Source organism: Notothenia coriiceps, unplaced genomic scaffold (assembly GCF_000735185.1).
Source record: "Notothenia coriiceps isolate Sejong01 unplaced genomic scaffold, NC01 NC01_scaffold00024397, whole genome shotgun sequence".
Classification (NCBI taxonomy): Eukaryota; Metazoa; Chordata; class Actinopteri; order Perciformes; family Nototheniidae; genus Notothenia; species Notothenia coriiceps.
Genome location: NW_011357098.1, coordinates 7842 through 31245, shown reverse-complemented (window position 1 = coordinate 31245; position 23404 = coordinate 7842). Strand labels below are relative to the sequence as shown.

The 23404-nt window shown below is 39.6% G+C and overlaps 1 protein-coding gene across 2 annotated transcripts; it reads left to right on the top strand.

Annotated features, from left to right (window-relative positions):
• jhy (junctional cadherin complex regulator) lies at positions 1–21677 on the top strand. Of its 2 annotated transcripts, none has more exons than XM_010782216.1 (8): positions 1–38; positions 2952–3412; positions 6468–7116; positions 14655–15043; positions 15318–15555; positions 18429–18515; positions 19337–19459; positions 20537–21677. In XM_010782216.1, exons 2-8 carry the CDS (start codon positions 3036–3038, stop codon positions 20741–20743), a joined length of 2070 nt encoding a protein of 689 aa, XP_010780518.1. In that variant the 5' UTR covers positions 1–38; positions 2952–3035; the 3' UTR covers positions 20744–21677. The 2 variants fall into 2 exon arrangements, with proteins under 2 accessions (XP_010780518.1, XP_010780517.1); XM_010782215.1 differs by having other exon boundaries at positions 6468–7164.
• The last annotated feature ends 1727 nt before the right edge of the window (positions 21678–23404 follow it).

The following is a 23404-nucleotide window of genomic DNA, read 5'->3' as shown; positions in this document are numbered from 1 at the left end:
TATGGTTACTTTTGTGTGGAGTTGTGACAGGAAAACAGGTAAATTCACTCCTTTCCTCTCTTTAGCACCGTTAACTCCAGAAATGCAACTCGTATTTTTTATTTCTGTTGGTTTGAACTGAACTTATCCTGGTTGAATCTAAACGCCACAGGATATCTGCTCAGCTAGCAGACGGCTGGTGGGTTTTATCCGATCTTAGCTGGGTCATTTTTTTTATGTGGTGCCTTTGGTCTCCCCAGTACAAAATATGTTGTATTTTGTCTAAATTTGGACAAATACTAATTACATTTTGGTTTTAATGTGTGTTCAATTGTTAATTTATTATTAATACAATGATATGCACATCTAAGTCGTTTTTTTCATTTGAAAAGCTTTGGTTAAAGGGATATCGAGGAGTTTTTCCATGTCCCCAATGCTGGTCATTCAACTTAGATCTAAAATATAGCTATTAAAATTCATTTATAAATATGTTATTATTATTTTATTTAACTTGTCAAAATCTATCTAATCAAATAATGTTTTTATTCAAATTGTAAACAAATAATAAAAATAAAAAAAAGGTTTAATGTTCGTCCCCGCGGGTCGCTGTCCACCCTATTGAGCTGTGTATCTGTCCCTTTAAGAAAAATACATATTTCTCAGTGACATCACACCTATGACCAGAGGCGGGAAATTCAACTGAGGTAAGTTGTGTGGGTTTCTACTGCTCTTACAACTGATTTTGATGTTTCTGTCAATTTAGTTTGATGTGTTTGAACATAACATGTCCAACCTGTTAGGCCTAAGTATGAAGGATATTAATCGAATTTTATTATTTTAAAAAGTTTCTTTAAAAAGTGATTGATTCCTCATAAAGTATCCAAGGTCATGCTAGCAAATATGCTAACACAGGCAGGGTAAAGGCTAACTTTTGCTCAAAATGTCCACCCTGTTAGTGTCCACCCTGTTAGGCTTATTCAACTAACAGGGTGGACAACATCCTAACAGGGTGGACATGTAAGTATTGTTTACTTATTACAACATTTGTTAATATTATATTATTTATTGTTATATTATTATATTACTATTATGACATAATAATGTTTTTATAATATAATAAATTATCACCACCATTAGATCTATAGGCACAACACAAACTGCTGCAAAAAATCCTAGGGAAACACTGATGGGTATATTATCTAGTATATTATGTACACAAGAATTANAATTTAATATAAAAGATTGTTTTAACAATAGAATTAATAATGTTTAATATTTTAACCAAAAATTACACTTTAAAATGATAGGGCCTGGAGAGAAGGTCCTGAAGGCCCTGAAGGACTTCCACTGGTGTCCACCCTGTTAGACGTATGTCCACCCTGTTAGACGTCTGTCCACCCTGTTATGTTGGTATTTTTCTAGCATAGTTTAATGAAAATATCAAATATGAAGTGTATATTTGTACTTTTATAAAGAAATGAGAGAGGTTGATTATATATTCTAGAAACTTTTAGTAATTCTTATTGTATTTCAGTTTTCTCATGAAAAACTGTGGAAAAATATGCCACGTTGTCATAATCTACACTTGTTTTTCTCAATATATACTACTTAAAACTAATTAGGTATGAAATATATATCTAATTAGAGTTAGGGACATACAACCCTTGTTAAAAAGTTATTTTAATTGTAAGAATGCACTGAAAACTCATTTAAGCAGTTATGTGTATGTCCTTAACAGGGTGGACATATCCCGGGTGTCACGTGTTGTTAATATATCTATATATATATAAAGATTTAGGTGAATAGAACATTAAAAAGTGTGTAAATCAACTATTTATTTCACCCAACTTTTGAAGTCCAAATGGCACCCTATAAAAAAAATGACCCAGCTATCGTTATGAAATACGTGACAGACATAACGCTAACATGTTCCACAAACACCATCCCTCAGTGATCCTTTCTTCTTGAGTTTGAAAGCTTTACTTGGAGGAAATAATACACCTGTCTCTGTCTCTGTTCCACTCTGAAAAACATTGTTTGCTTGAATTTAGCCCCGTTAACATAATGTTACAATGACATACCAAATCAGTTCGAATTATACTTCATAGGAAGAGCGGAGTGTATCAGAGGAAAAAACACATCCATGCAGACATTTGGCAGGTCTAATCACAAAGCTGATCCTGAGTCAGCTCTGCAGGTCATCATAATTTATTTGATGTCTTTACTAGAATGCTTTGATAGAAGGGAGCCATGGTTAGTGTTAGAATTGCATGTAAATATAAAATGTTGTGCAATGTACACGCAAATGCAAAATACCCTCCCTGTTGGTTTATTTACAATTGCCATACAGTAGGCTACCTCTTAATTCTATATGGTCACTTTTAAAAAGAAAACAAATATCCTGCTCCTTTTTTACCATGGTGTAGGCTACTTATCTGCTATTTAGGTTTTTACTTATTATCTGATGTAATGTAGTTCATGCTATTTGAACATTATAATATTCACTTTGCATACATAGTCACATTTATCTTTTGATAGGTCTATTCTCCTCCCTTTATCTGCTGTTGTAATAAGGTACATTTCCCCGTTGCGGGACAAATAAAGGAAGTCTGGTTCTGATAAAGGTTAAAACCTCGTATCTCTTGCTTGGCTGCAGAAAAGAAGCTGTATTGCTCATCTTTGTCTTGTCAAATAACTCATCATCTGAACATTATGAAGTGTGAGATGAATACAAAAACCTTGCCAGTATTCATACACTTGATACAGTGCTGACACAAGGTAAGTGCAGACATTCAGGCACTTTGTGAGCTTGGTTTCTTTCTCACTTTTTCATGGAGTTGTCAGAAAGGGGGCATACTGTTGTATCTGAGACACACTTTCTGTTGAATGTATACATGAATGCTCAACACACCTGCTTTTACAAACTAATGTTCATCTTGTACAATAAAGATATGTTTGTATTTGTTTTTTAGTTGCAGTGTTACCAGCCTGCTGCAACGGTCATCAATATAGATGATCCATACTTCACAAAGCACACTGTCCACCTACAACATAACATGGATAAAGACCTGAAAAATGAACCGACATCTCAAGGGTGGAAGACGGAGCAAGAGAAGCTTCCTGCTCCGAGACAGCAGTGGGACTCAGTGGAGTCGGACACAGAGAGCCTGGCCCAGGAGAGTGCTTACCAGCAGCAGATACACATGGATCTGATCCGCCACCACCAAAACAAATACACACTGCCTCAAAAGAAAAAGGATGACAGCTTACAGCCGGGATATCAGGAGGGTGAAGACGCAAGGGATGATGAAGCTCTAGGTCTTCAAGTTGTTGATAGTCTTGACCTAGCAGCAAAGCACCGTGCCAAAAGGAGCCATACCCTGACACAGACTGAGTATTTGGACACGCAAACGAATGAAAGAGGAGGAACAAGGTAAGGTTACTCAAGTTCTGTTTGTCTGTTGCATTGAATAATGGTATTCAAAGTACGATCAGAGAATGTACAAACACTCTACATCAGCTAGTTGTGATTAAGAGTGTTGGTTCTGTTCTGAATCAGAATCACAATGGGGGGGGGGGGGGGTCAGCCACAATCTTCCCTGCTGCCTCAGGGTCCTGGAGGGAGGGCAGAGTGCAGCGGATGCACATGAAACGGAAAGTAATGTTATCAGGCTATAATGAACACATGCCAAGAACACTTTTATTTCACTGCAGCAAATGTAGAACTTCACTAAAACAAGTATTTACGATTGACAGGACAGGTACCATTCTATATTTCTCTTAACGTAAACAAACTCGATTAAAAAGACCAAAACCAACATTTAGTCACAGGTCTCGATGTGTTTTGTGCCAGTAAAACTTTTCTGACTACATGGATTAAACATGGATGGACATGGCTCTTTAGCCTGGCATGTTACATGTAAACACTACCTTAACATTCATTTAAGATGGGTGTTATATACTGTCTGAAAACAGGATGCTATATTGCACATCCTAGTTTATTAATTAACCACTATTTTTACTCTTTCTTAATGAAGAAATATTTTCTCTGGAAGGCGCCTCGAAGTTTTGTCCTTATTGGGGGACATGACATGTCGCCGCAAAATGCTGTCCCACTTGTCCTTACACTATCTAAACCCCTTTCATTTTCTCACTCAAGCATCTCAAAATACCTGAACAGCTCCAAAGACAGGGTGGTGTGTGATCCGGGGTCCCTTACACTCTTGTCTGGACTGGAAAACAAAATCAAAGTGTATTTTTTGGGAAAATATGTTACAACAGTTTTCTACCCATTTCATTTTTATTTTATTGGTGCCAAATCTAGTACATAGAGTGTAATTATATATTTAATGTTTAGTGTTTCAACCCTGTTCAAATCGCCATTATTAAGGGAAATAAATATAGCTTCCAAACTTTTGAAATGACAAATGTGATTGCTATGGAATACCTGGTAGTGGCCTTTCAATGGAATTCATTGACGTAAGAGAAATGAAGAATTAACTTCAAGTAACTCTTAAATACATGTGACTATTAGTTTAGCAGTATGGCCAGTAGATGGCATTAATGTATGTATTTGCACAATTGCTTATAAAACCTAAAACAATCAAAAAACAACAACCTCAGACTTGATTTGTTGGTGAACAAATATATATAAAATAACCTTTTGTTGTGTTTTCATCACATATGTGGGCTTCTATCAACGCGCCATTATAAGCTATTTACCATGATGAGATTTGTTCCTGACCTTGTTCAAATTGCCCATTGAACTGGACCGTCACGTTCACTGTCTGTGACAAATTAATTGAAATTAAGCAGATAATAGTGCTGCTGGAATACAGCAAGGAGAATGGAGGCAGCAATCAAACCTTTTACTTTCAAACAGAACATGGATGATAAAAGATAAATAACCCTCATTTTTCACTTAACAATGAAGTGGTGTCAGTTATTTAATGAGATGCAGCCATCAATGGCACATTGTAGTGAGAATGGCCTAATTCAGGTGCTTTCAGAATAACACCTTTCATGTGAGCTAAATTAGATTTTTGTTTTGTTTGGGTGGATCACAATAAGTGGTCACTCGTGGTGCATTAACAGGGATCATTGTTGCTGAAAAGGAGATCTCTCATTCTCTCTTTTGAATGAGCAGAGGGAGAACAACACCACATCTGTTTCTGCACTCTTGTTAAACCGTACCGCTGTTTCCACTACTCCCTCCTGCAGAATGATAGTCATCTCCCTCTGAAATAGAAAAGGGGCATTCTGCATTTTCCCATCATTAACCCACGCAGACTGATGTCCACCAAGTGTGGGTTCGCTTCAAAAGTACATTGTTTCAGGGTAAAATGAGCATGACAAATTCTCACAAAAGGCTCCATTTCATAGAGCATAAGCAGGGGACACAGTCCTATTGGTATCACCGTGTTCTCATAGTCCTCGCTGCTGCCCACTCAAAGCGGTAAGCCTTCTCACACATTGCCATTGCATAGTTTAAACCCAATGGAAATTCCCTTTTGTAGTAAAATATATCCTATTAAAGCAACTCCATTCATCCATCTTAACTATATTCTACACCTACATCATTCAAAATATTGCGAACGGATGTTTGAGTATAGTCCGTATGGCTAGTTTTTCTCATTTTCCTATTCACTGTTTGTCACAATATTTCAATGGCTATTGTATTTAGGTGTCAGTATCTTGGGCAAGAAATATCAGGCTGCGGTGTTCCTTCAGTGTGTGAGGCATCACGTCCAGCTGCATGTTGTCAATAATGCATTCTCCAACTTGTTTGAGTCATTAGAGAGACATCCCTTACCCTTTTGGCCTCATCGATGTGAAGGGCCCTACACCTAGGCAACCCTCCCCCGACGCACAACATAACGGCAGGAGAATTAGGCTCCCCTCATCCTCCCAGTAAGCACAACAAAGAGGCTCTCTGCTATTTATTTTAATGAGATCTTTTCATCACCATCAGAAAGAGCATTTTAGCCTGCAATTTTCAAGCCATTTCATAAGCTGAAAATTGCCGTTTGTGAACCATTCCCCCGCTAGTAGCTCTCAAATATACTGTCATTAGTGAGTCCGGAGGTGAAAACATGAAAATGATCTGTAAATACAGGCACCTAATCCCCCTCATCTGTTTCAATTTCACAAGTCTCTGATAAGGCGTAGCGCTCTTTGTTTGAGGACATCATCATTCTAATAATGGTCTAATGTCTCTTGTTCCTTTGACCTCTAAGTAAAGGCCTATGTGAATGTGGAACACTTCCTTTGGATGTGGACATGTCATTAATAAAGCTGCGTAACAAGAATTAAATCAATTACTGATAATAGGATGAGACTACCAGACATATATTTAGTTTTATATCTCCTATCTGCCTATTTCATACAGCTCAGCAATAGAGCTGTTACATATGATACAAATATACGTTTTAGGCTTGTTGTATTGCACATGAGATCATTTTTAATATTGTCATTCTTTTACACTGCAGCCAGCAGCCCACCCAGGATTCCTATTCTGACCTACGCTATGACCCCAACTGGAGGACCAACCTGAGGGGAGCCGGCCGCTTCGATGACAGTCCACATATTTCTGTTGAGGAATATTATCAAGATCCTAAAGAGAAATCCAGTCAGTCATGTTGTGACAGACAAGGACTTGTAATGAAAGGAGGATACAGATACATCGTCAACTCATGTCCAGCTGTTGCAGTGACTCCTCATCTGGCTTGTGATGAGTCTGAGCCGTACTGCCTACACCCACAAAACGCTCAGACTGGCTCAGCTACACCTCCCCACCATGAGTTACAACCTCCATCACCTGAGGCGGACCATTCAAAGCCACCCTGTGGCAAAAATACACTGAAAGGATTCAGAAGGAAAAGTGTAAATAGTTGTGATAATGCAGGGGAAAATAGAAGGTCTACTGAGCTCACCAAGGATGCTACGTATATCCAGAGTAAGGCCTACCTCCTGCAGGAACTGAGAAGCACACAAGGAGGAACAACTCAAATACAGCAAATTAGCACTTCCAAATATCCAAAGGTTTCATTGAACAAAAAGCTAGAAAGTCTTGCAGAGGACATCGTGGAACGCAACAAAATGACCCTGGGGCGCAACAGCTCCAAACGTGGCTCCTATGTGAGTGTTCATGCACTTAAGCAGGAGAGGCCTCATAAAGTCAACAAGGTTTGTATAGTTCCATCAATAATGTCTGCTAATGGTAAAAATGACGGAATGACAGTTAGATCTTTGATATGTGATAAAAAAACAACAACAATACATTTTCCGCTCTGTAATTTGCTGCAGTTACAGCAACAGCCACCAGGAGCTGCCCTAGCACTGACCATGGTTCCCGGGCTGCCCAGCTATTGTTACACTAACAGGATTTAAGATCTCTCACTGGGGATAGACTACCGAAAAATATTGGAATACACTTTATTTTGGGTGTGTGGGGCTTGTTTTCTGATCAACTATCTATTGGACTTACTGTTTTTCTCCAGCGTAGGTTGTTTGTTTTGGAACTGAAGGAAGCAGATTCTGGTTGTAGTAGGCTAATTATTGAGGTATTATGCTTTTGGCAAGTGTGTGGTGTTTCATATTTAAGAATTGTATTGCTTTGTATTAGCAAATTAACCTGATGTGATAGTGATGATTGTGCTTTGGTATTTATGGCAATGACTTAATCCATTGAACTCGACTATACTAACAGTTTTAAACACAGAGGTCAGGGTTATGGCTTGTTAGTTCTCATGCACAAGTGCTATTGTGTCTTTACATTTTTCAGACGTCTGTATTTAGCGTGCACTTAGGTGATCAGTAGTCAAGTGTCAGTATATTACTCTTTGAATCAATGGGCGATTGCTTGAACGCATCTCTTTTTCCTGAGCTGAATATAGAGCAATATTGTTTTTTCCCTTCTGCATGAACCAATTTTATGCTCATTTAGTATTATCATTGCTTTCTATATGCCTTTTATAGTCATCTCAGACAACAAAGAGAATATTGTATGATGTTTGCCCTGACCCAGTCTGGAAAATTAATTTGGCAGAGGAGCATAGCTGTTTTTATCTGCCTTCTTCTTCACCATATGAAAAGAACCATGTCTGGCTATGCAGTGCTTATTATGAGTTGATGTGTACAACATCAGAGACGCATGGTTACCAATAGGCTCTTAGACATCCCTGCACCTGGCACAGTGGCATAATTGGTCGGGATGGCCTGCATTCCCCATTTGTTGGGCCACAAGACGGTTTGCTTCCTATAATACCCCCAACCATCTGAGCCCCAGCCCTTCACAATGTCTCATATCATCACCATTTACATAGTCAAGAGCCGTTAGCTTTGTGCAATGGTAAACAGAGCCAGAGCCTTTCCCTCTCTGGACCCCTTGTGTTTTGTCATTTCCCTCTGAATTTGCTTATTAGTTTTCCATCGCCCAGTCTCCCCTAAGATGTGTCTTACTTAATGGGGGACATAGGGCACAAAAGAAGGGGCATTCATTTACACGTATCTATTTCCTGTTTCAAGATAGGATTCATCATTGTGTTGGGTTTTTCAGAGCAACATTATTTTGCACAAACAAAACTTAAAAGGCTTTAAAAAATGTTAAACCATATTTTAGAAGCAGAATAAAAAAATATAATAATAATGTCAGTAAAAGCTGCAGTTCATTGAAGCATTGAGATGACATACAGGTCCTCACATGCTTAAACATCCAATAGGTCTACAGAGGCACAGTTTCCACTATGCTCATAGATTAGAGTTTTGAATGTATCGGTTTATTTTCACGCACACTAAATGAAATATTAAAATCGAAGTAGACAAATATGATCAGTATTGGGAGATAAAATATTAAAGGTCAGACAAACTTGTAATAACTATGATAACCACACATCTTCTATAACAAAGCGTGTTGTGCTTCCTCCCACCTTCTCTGTCCAAAGCTCCTCACAAAAGAAAGCAACAGTCAGTACACAAATGGCATCAGTCTTACAAGTCAAGCTTTTCACAAATCAGTCCAGAAAAGTCAGTCGTTACGTGGGCCTTTTAAAACTCCCCATTTGGTCTTTTAAAGAGTGCGGCCATCTGACGGCAACTGATAATTAGACGTGTTATTAAATGTACACAATCTCCTAATACAGCAAATGTTTAGCTGGGCCAAGTGGGAGAGTGGCAGCAGCAATGATTGGCTTCATCGGGGCCCGGGCCTCCTTTGATAAAGACAGAAGTAGCAGATCAATCTTCTACTATTGCACTCACCCCTTACAGTCCCTACTCCTCTCGCAGGCCCTCACTTCAAAGCCAGGGCAACATAATGTACAATCTTTTAATAGCTTTAGACCAAAGCTCTGGGGAGCTCTCTGCCACTGTATACCCTGCCTCAGTCTAAACACCTAATCAAGATTACCTGGGCCGGCCACAATAGCAGCTAAATGCAATTCAAGATCTACAGCCCCTTTGAAGTCTTCATTGGGAAAAGCAGATGTTTCCCGGATACTGGAGGTAATACAGCTTGCTGCAATTGCCAGACTTTGTTGTGACATCGTCTCACAGAGAGGCAATTACGAGCCTCCCAATTTAGTAAAAAAGATATTACACAGCTTACCATGCTCAAAATTCAATACAGGCTTGATCATTTGCTCCAACTGATTGGGATGTTTATAATGGGTGACAAAAGGCAGGGGGAATAGGTGATGGTTAGAGGTGAAGAGTGTGTGTGTGTGTGTGTGTGTGTGTGTGTGTTAGTCTGGGTCCAGCCATGCTTGCAGTGTGTGGGCAGAGAGTGTCGGAGGGGATGAGGTGTTGGAGAAACATAAACACAGAGACAGAAGCAATAAGCTCCTTCTGAAGAGAAACAGATGTGCAGAGAAAAATCCGGAAAGTATTATTATTACTGGAAACAAAATGTATTTTCTTTCTGTGGCCCGTCATACTGTAACTACCCAACATCTCACAGGGAAATATTCTACTTTTCACTGCACCAGATGTATTAACAGTTTTAGTTTCTATACAATTTAGAAATATGATGTATTGTGATAAATGAAACCCCCCAACAGTGTATACAGCAGCTGAAATGATGAATCGATATAACCTTAACTTTTTATGGCACTCTTATTCTTTAACTTATGTGATTTTTTATGTATTTAAAAGGATACCGTTGACATGTTTCTACTTCTACTACTTTGAAGTTCATTTACCTCATTATATATACTTTTTACTTAAGTAACATTATGAATACAGACTTCTTCTATACTAATAAAGTTAAGACCCAGCTTGAATTTGAATAACATTTAATTAATTCTTGTTTTATTCAGACCTGTGTTTATTGACTTCTGGTCGTATAAAGTGTTGTTTTAATCATTTTTCAATTTGTTTTAGGTTTATGAAGCACCTTTTGTGTATGAAAAGTAATATATAAATAAAGGTTTACTGATTGACTTTGATTCAAACTGTGTTTTTAAGTTCTTTTAACTCAAATGAATGACTTCAATAATTCCTCAAGCATTGTTTTACTTACATTAATTTGAAATATTTGCAGTATCTCTTGGATGTGCTTGAGTGTCTGAGTATCTGATGTGTTTCAGATTGTGTGTGTGTGTGTGTGTGTGTGTGTGTGTGTGTGTGTGTGTGTGTGTGTGTGTGTGTGTGTGTGTGTGTGTGTGTGTGTGTGTGTGTGTGTGTGTGTGTGTGTGTGTTTCTCTCGGGGAGATAGAGTTTCGGTGAAAGCCTGAGCGAGTGTAAACTAATCCTAAAGCTCGCCAGCTGCTCTGCAATCCTAAGCATCTCCTGGAAGAGTTTACCCTGCTGTTATTCTACATCAACATATATCATCGCTCACTGTCGAGACACTTTCAAAACCTCTCATAATCTTACTGTACACAGACCCTAAAATACAGCAAATACAAACATATTCTGCATTTTTTAGTTCTCTTTCCTGAAGTGTGTTCTATATGTTTTGGTGCATGTATAGTCTGCTAAGGCTAACATCCCAAAGTTCCTGAAGTGATATCACTGTTGAAAACTCGGGCTCCTATTGGCTAGCGCCCCTCTAAGCGGTTGACCAATCACAACAGAGCTGGCCAGCTAACCAATCAGAGCAGACTGGGCTCTGGTTTCAGACAGAGGGTGAAAAGAGATGCTGCAGCACAGGCAGTATGAGAAGAGTCCTCTCCTGCTGATGTTCAGGTGTATTTCAGACACTGATATACACCTGAACATCAGCAGGAGAGGACTCTTTAAAGTAGAGACACTACATACTGATATACATCTGAACATCAGCATGAGAGGACTCTTTAAAGTAGAGACACTATACTGATATACACCTGGTCATCAGCAGGAGAGGACTCTTTAAAGTAGAGACACTATACTGATATACACCTGGTCATCAGCAGGAGAGGACTCTTTAAAGTAGAGACACTACATACTGAAATACACCTGAACATCAGCAGGAGAGGACTCTTTAAAGTAGAGACACTACATACTGATATACACCTGAACATCAGCAGGAGAGGACTCTTTAAAGTAGAGACACTACATACTGATATACACCTGAACATCAGTAGGAGAGGACTCTTTAAAGTAGAGACACTACATACTAGAGACACTCACCTGATGGAGCTTCTGCAATATGGGACTGGGCGGCTTTCAGACCCTCTTTGGTTAACATGGCGGTGACTGGAAGATGGGGCAGGGGTTCATCAACAACTGAAGTTTCTTTTGGTTCTTTGGGTGAAGAAAATAACATCATTTATTAAAGTAAATTCAACAGCTTACAGAAGGCTCCCAGTGTCAGAATAATTTAAAAAATGAGCTTCCTGATCCTTCACGTGAACTCTGAAACAGCTATAAATGCCTCAAGCAATAATAAACAACATGTTAACGACTTCAAATCTGACAAACACACCGAACACGTTGGTAAAACAATGATTTCTAAACGCAAATGCACTCATGGCTTCAGAAGGTTTTAGTATATGAATGTACATGAATAGACTGTATGTAAAAATATATATTAGATTGAGTTATATAGAGTACACATACATATCTCTGTCCATATGAAGTAACCACTCTGAGAACCTCACTTTCTTTTTGGAACAATTGGAATTATTGCTTGATTGCTAGGAAGTTTGAGAACGTTTTAAAATACCAGCCGACCTTTTCTGAGAATTAGGGATTAAGGAACACGTTGGTAAAACAATGATTTATAAACGCAAATGCCCTCTTACTGTAGTTTCAGAAGGATATAGTATATGAATGTACATCAATAGACTGTTTGTACAAATATAGGAGTCAAGTACAGGAAATTATGTGCGTTATCTAAGATCTGTGAATTTATAATTAGTTTTAGTTTAGTTTATTTATTTATAGTGTCGTGGACAGTCCCCATCAATGAACTGTCACAAAAACAGTAAATGCTAATTTCCAGCTGTTGTCCCCGGCCAGATGGTAATAGACACCCTTAAAATTACAATATATCCACAACATTCNGGTGGTGTTGTGTGTGTGTGTGTGTGTGTGTGTGTGTGTGTGTGTGTGTGTGTGTGTGTGTGTGTGTACACTGCTGGACATACAGAAGTCACTGACACCTGTTTCTGATCTTCCAACACTGCCTATTCTTATTGGTCATCTGTAACAGCACCCAATGTATAACAGTATTTCTGTCATTTCGAAAAAACATTCTTCCATTTTATCGGTCAGTTCACGTATTGTTCAGTTAATAACCCAAAGCAAACCAATGTACCTGAAAGCTAGAGAAAAGGACCATACAGCTTCAATGATGAAACAGCATATGGTGCTGGAGGTTTGTCTGACAGTGCCCTGAATCCTTTCCAGTATAACAGTAACATGTCAGCGTATTATACACATTCACAAACACACTTATTGATGGATATGGTACAACTGGATCCACTCACTCTTTGTGACCTTCACCTATTCAAGCTCACAGAATTGGTGGCATTCAGTGAAAAAGTCTTCAGCCTGTCAATACCATTGATCCACTCAGATGGTCCTCTGCCGCTGAGGGGAGCCCTGAAGTTAACTAAATGATTTTCATTACAGCATTAGCAGAACACATTCTCATGGCTCAAATGGGTACATTAGGAACAACTGAAACAGGAAAATCGACGCAATATGATGTGGTGGAATAAGACAGGCACTGATAGTAATGGATGCAGTATTGATACCCCTGAGTAGCTGTTGTTGTGTATGTTTTAATTGGCCTTCCCAAAGGCTTTAGTTTCTAGTGTATATCTTTTATTTCAACATGTTCAGTTTCAGCATTTTCTGATCTGTCTAAAAGTGCTTAAGGAGTCAGCTAGCAGAGTAAATCAGGTTTAGGAACATCTTGGTCCTCTCCCTTGGTGAACATGTGAGCCCAGTGTAATGTGAACATGTAGTAAAACAATGGCCACGTAGCTGCTGCACATCTGAGACACCATCACTTATGCTTTTAATTTCCTTCAGGGAATGTGCACACAATCATTGGTGGTGTTTCTGCACTAGGGTTTGCCAGAGATGATTTAAATAAAAAGAAAATAGGAGTCTGAGTAAAAAAGGAGAAGATTGGAGGAGCGTTATTATTTTGAGCACTTGAGCAGCCACCTTGACGCTGCCAAGCAGATGAGAATACATATTTTCCCTCTGGAATGGGCAAAGCTGATGTTTGCTAAATCAGTGGCATTAGATGCATGAGACACTCGCTCACAGGCCTCCTGCTAAATAATTTGGTGAGATCATGCGAAGAACAGCTCCAGCCCTTGTTACACTGGGAGAGAATTCAGCCTCTTATCCAGAGCTCATGTGTGTCTGCTGTTGTTTTGGGTGTGAGTGGTTTGTTCATGCTTTGTGCTCAACCCCATTTCAAAGCAAGAAAAAAACACCTAAGTACTTGAAAAAGCTGCACTTTGCGTGTTGGCATATCTTACAGAAATGCACAGGATTTAAAAAATCTAGATCCACAGCAGCAGTCTTTGAATATGAAAAGGCAGATTTAGTGAAGTGCTGTTGTGTAGTGTTTTGATGCGCGTCTCTTTGCCCTTCACAGCTCAGTACTCACCAAAGTCTGGCTGGGATTTTGCAGCTTTTCTATAGAACCGCTGATCCAAATAACATTACACTCAGCACTGCTCTCTTCCTGGTGCACGGCAAAACACATGCCATCTGTGTGATAATCAAAACTCAGATAAACACACATATACAAACACACAGACAACTGTCATTGTGTTATTATATTTACAAGGCAAGGCAATTTTATTTATATAGCACCTGTCAACACAAGGCAATTCAAAGTGCTTTACGTAATGAAAGACATTAAGAGCATTAAGAAATAGAGCAGCGGAAACACATTTTAAGATAATAAAAAAACATAAAACAAGCTCATATAGAATAAGACAGGTATAAAATACATGAATACAAGTTACAGTGCAGTGTAAGATATTAAAAAGCAGCGGCAAAATTAACAGTTTTTTTGCTTTTGTTCAAACACAGTGTTTTATGAAAGTGTGAAAGTGACTATCTGTTATTTTCTATTTAGAAAAAAGGTTAAAAATGCTATATGCTGGGCCACCCATGCTAACCAAGTATTTAAATCAGTCTTGTCTATATCAGTACCTTTTTGCTCTGACATTCTACATCAATGAACATTTTTTATTCTCAAACTGTTAATCCTATTATAACCCCAGTTCACCCAGATCAGTGAAGAAAAGAAAACCCAGCGGGAAGAATACCCCAACCCTCAGCAGCGGCAGCAGCAGCCCCCCCCTTCCCCGGGGGTCACAGCTGAGTGGGGGGACTGTCTGAGCTCAACACTGGCCACACCAGCCTCTGTAACTCAGCCAAATCCTCAGAAGACATCCTCCTCACAGCCTCTGCTGCCCAGCATCCACCTCAACATCCACCTCAACAATTCCCATCTCCATCCTTTTATCCAGCGGGGTGGCCAGGATGACATCATCAATTTGACACCTCCTCACTGGAGCCCCCCATCTGAAGTTGAACTTGCCTTTTTCCCTGGATGTCAACAAACTAATCACTACCGAATCCTGAAGAGTAGTTCTGAACAATGGCAAAGGTGAGCCTTTTATATACGTATAAATATTTTTTCTGACCAACATTAGAAAGATATTGCATTTGAAGTATCCTATTGGAGAAATGCTGCACCAAATAATAGCCTTCATATAAAGAAATACAGATAATAATGGACACATTACGTAAAGCAAACACAACAGTGAACTGACATCCCAAATGAAAGCATAATGGTTTATGAAAAAGACTTCAAGTCTTTTGTTTAGTAGTATATTACAATGGAAACTTCGTTTTTATCCACCAATTACTTTGCGTTCCAGGACAACTGCATTACAGTGGCCCCTATCCTGTGAAGGGGAGCACCACAAGTGTCCAACTGAGGCCCACACTAAGCCGTTTCCACAAAACCTCCCCGGGACCCCCAGCACCACTCTGTCCCCAGGCTCAGGCCTCGCAGTGCTGCCCCCTATAAGAGAGTCGATGACAGGGAGAGAGCCTGAGAACACAGAGTCTCACACTGACGGATACAGGAAGCTCAGGACCAGAGCAACGTACAAGGTGTGTGTGTGTGTGTGTGTGTGTGTGTGTGTGTGTGTGTGTGTGTGTGTGTGTGATCTTCATATGTGCCCTGAAAGGAGGGATAATGACTGTTCAAAGGTTTGATTCCTTGGATTTGTGTATGCCATCTAATCTGGGATGCCACCTATGAAAAGGATTTGTATAATTGTCTGAAATACATGCATTTTAAAACTGCGTTAAAAAAAGGCTCAAGGTCCACATACTCAAAACATACTGAATAATTGCGTTCCAGTTAGAAAAATAAGATCTCATTATGCAGTTAACAAAAGTGACACATTAATTCTTCAGTGGAGTGGCATTCCCCTTTAACCCCACGTACACAAGAGGTTACACAAATAAATGCCTCTTTGAAGTCCCAAATAATCCCATCAGCTGTCTCATGCAGGGACAGCTTAATCCAGCAGGAGTCTTCTGATGAGTAAGGCACAAAACATCAGGTTAATTGTCTAGCTCCACTAAGCTCCACTTAATTGATGACTATATAAACCACAAGGCTGCAGGCTCTGAAAAGCCGTTTAAAGATGTGTTAGAGGATAAGGTGATTAGAAGCAAGAGAGTCTGAGGCACAGGGCCACTAAAGATGTCCATTTGCATTTAATGATTGGGCTGTTTGTATTTCCCCCCCTCTCTGGTTTGCCAGGCTGAGATATTTACACATTTAAATACAGGTGACTGTCATTGTCATAAAAACAATTGTTTTTAAAACTCACCTCAGCATTGATGCAAACTGACTGAAAACAGAATATTGATATTTCATAGCTTTTTGCTTTCATGTTTTCAGTGTCTTCATACACAAAGCCTGTGTGATCTCTGTGTGTGCAGAGATAGTACCAGGTCTGCATGGCTGGACATGCTCTCAGTGAATGATACACTTCTTACACAAAATGTCCTCAACAGGGACAAACAGAGAAATCCAGGCATGAACACAGACGATTTATTATGTATGATGTATATAGTGTGTCATATTTATTGTTACAATAACTAACAATTGAGTTAAGTAGACCCCAGCAAGGCCGCCGAGTGCTCCGAATGGTATTCATACTGGAGCCTTCACATGTTCATCCTGTGGTGCCCAACACCACTCATCCCCTGACCTCCCCTCTCTCCCACCATGTTAGCCATCATGTCTGACGAGATTACTGACTCAATTTGTAAAGCAGTCTTGCTGTAGTGCCCCGGCATGAAAGCAGATGAGCGTGACTTAGGGGTTCTAGAAGGGAAGGGGGCCTGGAAAGAAAGAGACCCTGTTGTGTCCATGGCCGACGGAGAGCAAATTGAAATCCCCCCTCTGAAAAGCAGCCAGTACAATCTGGAATGATTAGCTTTATGTTGTCTGGGACAGCTTGTGGATTGCACACGCACGCACGCACGCACGCACGCACGCACGCACACACAGACACACAGACACACAGACACACAGACACACAGACACACAGACACACACACACACACACACACACACACACACACACACTCACACTCACACTCACACTCTCAAATCATCATCATCATCATCATCATCATCATCATCATCATCATCATCATCATCACCAACTGCTGCGAATGAAGGGGAATACAGTTGTTGTCTTTGTGTCTCCCCTATCAACCAAACACTGTTGCACACACACTAATGTGAAGTACTAATATGTTTCTGGTTTATTTGAAATAATAGTTTATTTAGTATGACCAAGACAACCACTGTCTTTAAACACCACTGCAGAGACACACATTTATCCTAATCCACAGAAGAAGACATCAACACATTTTTTTGATTAAGAGCTGATCTTACTGAACTACAATGTGAAAGCAACCATCCATGTGTCATCACTTTAACGTTAAAATACAATTAAACAATACTCTAAAAAAGCGTTTTAGATGTCTCTGTAGGGCTCTACTTGGCTCTGTGGTGCTTTGAGCTAAATGCTAACCCCATCATTGCAGAACTCACAGTGATGGCAGTTATTAGGTCAAAACGGTGTATGACGTTGCTGCACTGTTTGGATTTTTATATGTGTGTTTTACACTTACTACGGCCAAGAACAGGCGTGAACCAAAGTGAGGCTGGGTAGACTGGGTTTTTTCAGCTTTCTACAGAACTGCTGAATCAAATAACTTAAAGCACCACTCTTCTTTGAGTCCTCAGCTCAAACACCCCACTTTACGTAAGTTGGTCCTATTGGCCAGATAATCGTATGATGGAGAAAAAACAAAGTGACAACGTGGTTATTATACATTGGAGATATTTCAAATATGTGCAAACTTTGGCCTGTTGGTGTCGCTAGATGGATTAGTCAGAGGTTGTTAGAAGTAGTGTCACAAGTCATTAGGATCCTTCTCTGGAAACCATCGGTACTAAATTGTATGACCCCAATCCAATAGTAGTTAAAACATTTCAACTAAATTGTCATCTGCATGGTGGCAGGAGACCATTATAGTGCCAGTGGGCTTCCTCATCTGGGGATGTTGAATGTCTGTACCAAATAACATGGCAATCCATTCAATAGTTCAATATTTCAATCTGGCTGCATCGCCATCTTTTGAGCCACGTGACGTCACAAGTGTGGCTGAAAGCATAAAAACAGTCTCCGGGTATGATGTGTATGGCTTAGCGTGAAACAATCAGTCTCGATCACTATGTGATCTTCTAAATGTGAACCCAATGAGAGACGTCAAAGCTGGTCATAATTGAAGTCAGGATTTAATTTGTTGGCCCATTGTGCCGTTTTGACCTCGATCAAAGCAAATGGAGTTCAGTTCAACAAAATTCCTCTCCAAATGAAGTATTCAAAAGCTTCACTGTTTGACACAGATTCAAACGATACTCTCCCTCCCTCCCTCCCTCCCTCTCTCAGGCATACAGTCTTAAAGAATACAAGCAGCTGAAGTCAGATATACATCTGCGAGGGCTGGGCCCTGACTACACAGCAGCTGAACAGACAGTAAGTATTAGCAGGGGTTCATTTACATCCTTTTCAAACATTTCTTATTCCCATCACATAAAGAAAAGTTTAGGGGGATTTTACCGCAGATATATTTCAGATATACAACTAAAATAATTTGAAGAATTGACAGAGCAAGAGAAACAGTAATTGTTCCAAAAGTAGCTGACAAGCAGAGAGATGCACATCTGCCTCTGTTGCCTCCATTTCAGATGTCTCCTATATCATTATCCACATGTAACCATTTGATCAGAGGACAAGAAATACATGATGACACAGAAGAACCAAATACAAAATCTCTCTTACGTACCACAAAGTTATTGTTTTCTGTAAAGCCATATTACCTTGAGGAGTGACTCGCAGATAGGATTTAGTTTGGACAAACATGTTCAGCTGTCCCCAAACTGATTTCCAAAGGTGTCATTGTGTATCCACTAACCCTCTTCCTATGGCCCGAGTTCATCATTTAAAGGCTCCCATGCTGTTTCACAGGTAAAATGACATTTACAAAGCAAACGAGAGCACTCCTAAGAAGGTAAGTGCTCTGGGCTGTGATGTATCTGTTGTTAATCCTCTGTTGTAAAAAGTGAGCATGTTTGACCAATTTCCACAAGATTGAGTCCTGGGCATCTCCAGGTCCGAGCCTATTAGTGAGTGATATGTGTAAATGTTGATCGGCCCGCTGAAAGGCCCACTGTGTTTGGTATTGTTGGGCTACGTGGAGAGGCTCTGCTGGGGGGGAGCACAAAGAGAAGAGTCTTAAGAGAGAAGTGAGTGAGTTAATGAAAGCTCTCCTTCTTTCTTGCCATCATCATGCTGAGAAAATGAAACGACAGAAGCTGTATTCAAATGTGATCCGTGAGCAGAACAAAAGCATAAGTAGGATCCCCTTTCTACTGGCCAAGGACCCGGAAGGCAGCGACAAGAAAGTTCCCAGGGTGAAGGTGTGTGTGTTCATCTTTTTGAGTGTGTGTGTACTCGTGTGAAACCTAGCACATCCCTTTTTCAAAACAGTCCGTTTTTTAACTGAGACAAATTGTTACTTAGCAAAATGACAAAGAAAGAGTGCAGGAGATTAGGGAGAATGTCTCTGCAGGGCTCCTCTCCGGACTCACTGAGCAGGAATAACTGGTGTCGCGCCGCTGCTTAGCAATTACTCATAGCATACCGTGTACTGAACACTAAATAACCTTTCAATTACAGTTGAGTTTTAAATGACATATTGTTGTTGTGAATGAATATAATCAAAACAAACCATCATGATGATTGAAAGTCATCAAGTTGTTTTACTACAGAAGGGGGTACTGCAGATAAAGTGCAGATGAATGCTCACATACTGTATACATGTATTACACCTGACTTATATCTAGGTTTGATTGAATAACTATGGTCAACTAACCTGTTACTTATTGGTAATCCAGCTGAAGCGTTGAATTTCATTTCATGTTTTATGTCAACAGATTTCACATAACAGTATGAGGTTAGTTGAAAGCAATAACAGTAGGTAAACAAATTATATTTGTATTAATATTAGGTTCAACTTAATATTATTGCTTTCAACTAACCTAATACAGTTATGTGAAATGTGTTGACATAAAAGATTTAAATAAAGTCAACGTTTCAGTGTTTTCAGTGCAGACAGAAGTACTAAAACACAACCAAGGCTCTGAGCTCTCTCCGGTGTTTTACTGCAGGTCAGGATCCTGTGGGGCTGTTCGCATCTCTCCTCACAGATGATAGCTAAATACACTATTTTACCTTGAGTTTTGAAATGTGTTATAACAAGAAAAACAATGAACAGTTAAGCTATACTGAGAGTCATAGCATCTACTGTAATATATATTTTATTTATCAGGAGAGTTTCACAACCATGTACTATGTACTTTACATGAGAGAAACACAACATGACATTGTTTGAGGTCACAGTGAACAGTTTTTACAGACATTTCTGAGTAGCATTTCTATCATTAGTAACTACATTAACATCTGTTGATCTCTCTCTCCCTCTCTTTCAATCTTAGGCCTTGGAATATGCCAAGACCATAGCCAAACCTGTGGCGTCTCAAACCCCCAAACAGAGAGAGCAGCGGTCCGAGGGCTCCACTGAGCGCGCTCCGTACCTGGAGGGCCTGGACCACCCCCCACCGGACACACTGGAAGTCCTTAGACAGCGGCATGAAGAAGAAAAGCAGGCTGTGGCACTCTTCAGGAGAGTTCATGCTGTCTGAAGCAAGGAGGCCGTCTATTTGATACGAGGGCTATATTAGGGCTACTTTCAGATCTATATTAACTACCAGAAACATATTGGCACGTTTTTCAAAATATTTATCAAAAGATAGATAAATATCATTTCTGAAAAGATTGGCCGCCTTAGCTAGCTTCTGTGTTGCTCTTAGTACTGGGTATACCATGTCTGATTTGACAAGAAATGCATTGTATGACTTATTGGTGTTTGTTTTAACCATAGATGCTAGAATGTAGTTTTACAATGGTAATTCTAAAGCTTGTGAGCCTAGATTTTGGGAGTCAATGTAGCCACACATTTTTTTTAAACTAAACAAAGACAAAGCACATAGAATGAACTACTGAGACCTTCTTCTTGAAGTGTACTGTAAAAAAAGAAAGGATCAGTTTATTTGGAACCGTGCCTACTGATCGTTAAAGGAACTCTGATATTAGATTAGGCTGCGTTCTGCCTCCTGAATTACAGTTCTCTTCGACCCTTTGTTGCAATGCTTGTATCATTAGCTACCTACAGTTTAGTAATGTATACATTCAAGTCTGGTTCAGCCTGGTGTTTATTGTAGCGGCATGTTGACACGTTCTCATGGTAAAGCAGTGTGACTCCTCTTTGATGACGTCTCACTGACAGTGACACAGTCCCAGGGAGGACTTTGGAACTTGGAATATCTCTGCTAATGTATGATCCAAAATGCTAAACAAAACATCTCTTATATTCTTTTCTTTGTACCCAAACATGTATAGCATCTGTGACACATGTTCCAGTGACTGTAGTCTCTGGGATCCCGTGGTGGATGAAACATTTTATAAAGCAAAATGAAAATACATTTTTGGCACACATTATATTTATCAAATCCTTATTAACTTGGCACCCCAAAGAGCAGCTTTGCACAAATAAATGTTCACACTGTGGGATGAACACTGTCTGAGAATGATTCTTCAGTGTGCTGAGAATGAATGATAAAACACGCACGCACACACACACACACACACACACACACACACACACATATTAATTAAACAATATATAAAACGCAATATTGATGTGATATCATTGAATCTGCTAAATGATCAGTCACATAATGGCACAATAGACTTTGTCCTTTTGCTGAAGGAGGGGTAAATGTCCCTGGGGACTCATGTCTTTAACGACAGTGATAGAACGTCGTAGTCCAATCCCAACCATCCCAGACCTCTGATGCCCACACTATATCTTTCATGGAAGAGACAGGTGATAACATATAGATATTATTACCCCATTACACCTGCATTACACCGTTTCATCTAGAATACTCCACACACCAATTGTTGTTGTTCCCACTTTTACAGAACGTCCTGCTCAAATCACAGATGACACTCTGAAGGTCCCCTCATGTGGTCTCAGTCCTGGTTCTGTAGCCATGTTCTAAGTATTAACACCACCCCAATACAAAACACTCAAGCAGCTCATTTTACTAATTGAACCCTCAGATCATTATCAAAGCACTATTTACCTCTGTGCAATATTTTAATTAGATTATAGTCTCTATTTAACCCATCATTGGCTCTTTGAAGCTCTGTGTTTTTAGTGTTAAGTCCTCAGATGCGCGGTTGGAAACAAATGACAGAGCCCTTTTTAATTTAATGAGAAACGCTGCCTATCCAGACTGAGTCACTGCATCTTTTTTAGGTCCCACCTACTCATTTTCCGCCATTGAAATCCAGTTAATTGAAGGAGTCTTTCGCTGCTATACATGAAGGGGGCCAAATTAGCATCCCTTTTTGCCCATTGGGAAGCCCGGGGAGACGAGGGTCTTTGATGTGAGGAGCTTTCAGTCGCGGCAGGCTCCCTGTGAATGAGCTGATGGCCCTGCTATTAGGGCCAAATGCAGATGCGTCCATGTGTTGCAAAACGCTTAATCTTTTAATTGATCACCTTCTGCATGGCCTATTCTCCACATAGTTTTTTCCTCACTGACCTAATCACATTTTTAAGAAGGGATGAATTGTTTTTCAAAAACCCAGGAAAGAACGGCAAGTCCTGTACGAAGGTGAAAAGAGGCCGGCATGAATGTGTGCAAATGCCTAAGAGATGATCTCTTATCACATTATTGATTAGACAGTATAACCCCTTCACCCTACATATGTTAAAATATAAATTGAAAATAAAGAGTTGACTATACACTCAGAGATGGTTCATCCATGCCTGTCACAGCAGCGTTGGTCTATGGACCAAAGGGAACTCACTCCCATGAGGCAGGTGAGTTTTCTGTTTGTTGATATGACATCTGTTGAACAAGATTATTTTAATGAAATATTCTGGACCACTGGTAAAGTACTCATTAGTGAACTAATGAAATATCACTGGAAAAGTGTAAACACTTTCTTTTCCTCCACCATATTGATGAGGACACATGCAATACTGATGCACGGAATTCCAAATCCAAATCATAACCTTACTAAATCGAATAGATAATAAAAACAATATTCACTGTGAATTGCCAAAATCTGATTAAAATGATATTAAATATTTCTTAGATTTTTCTTTTTGTTCCATTCCATCCTCAAAAACGGCAGCATAATGAAATGTCTACAAAAATATTATTTTTGGAAAACATTTTTTTCCATGACCATATTGTGCACAAACCCCCAGAATAATGTGGTTAAGC

What these genes read in the sequence shown, in the direction of transcription:
- jhy (XM_010782215.1), top strand. Translation starts at nt 3,036, where the DNA reads ATGGATAAAGACCTGAAAAATGAACCGACATCTCAAGGGTGGAAGACG. An exon ending in AATGAAAGAGGAGGAACAAG is followed by an intron (nt 3,413 to 6,467) that starts GTAAGGTTACTC and finishes TTTACACTGCAG; the next exon opens with CCAGCAGCCCACCCAGGATT. An exon ending in GGACCAGAGCAACGTACAAG is followed by an intron (nt 15,556 to 18,428) that starts GTGTGTGTGTGT and finishes TCCCTCTCTCAG; the next exon opens with GCATACAGTCTTAAAGAATA.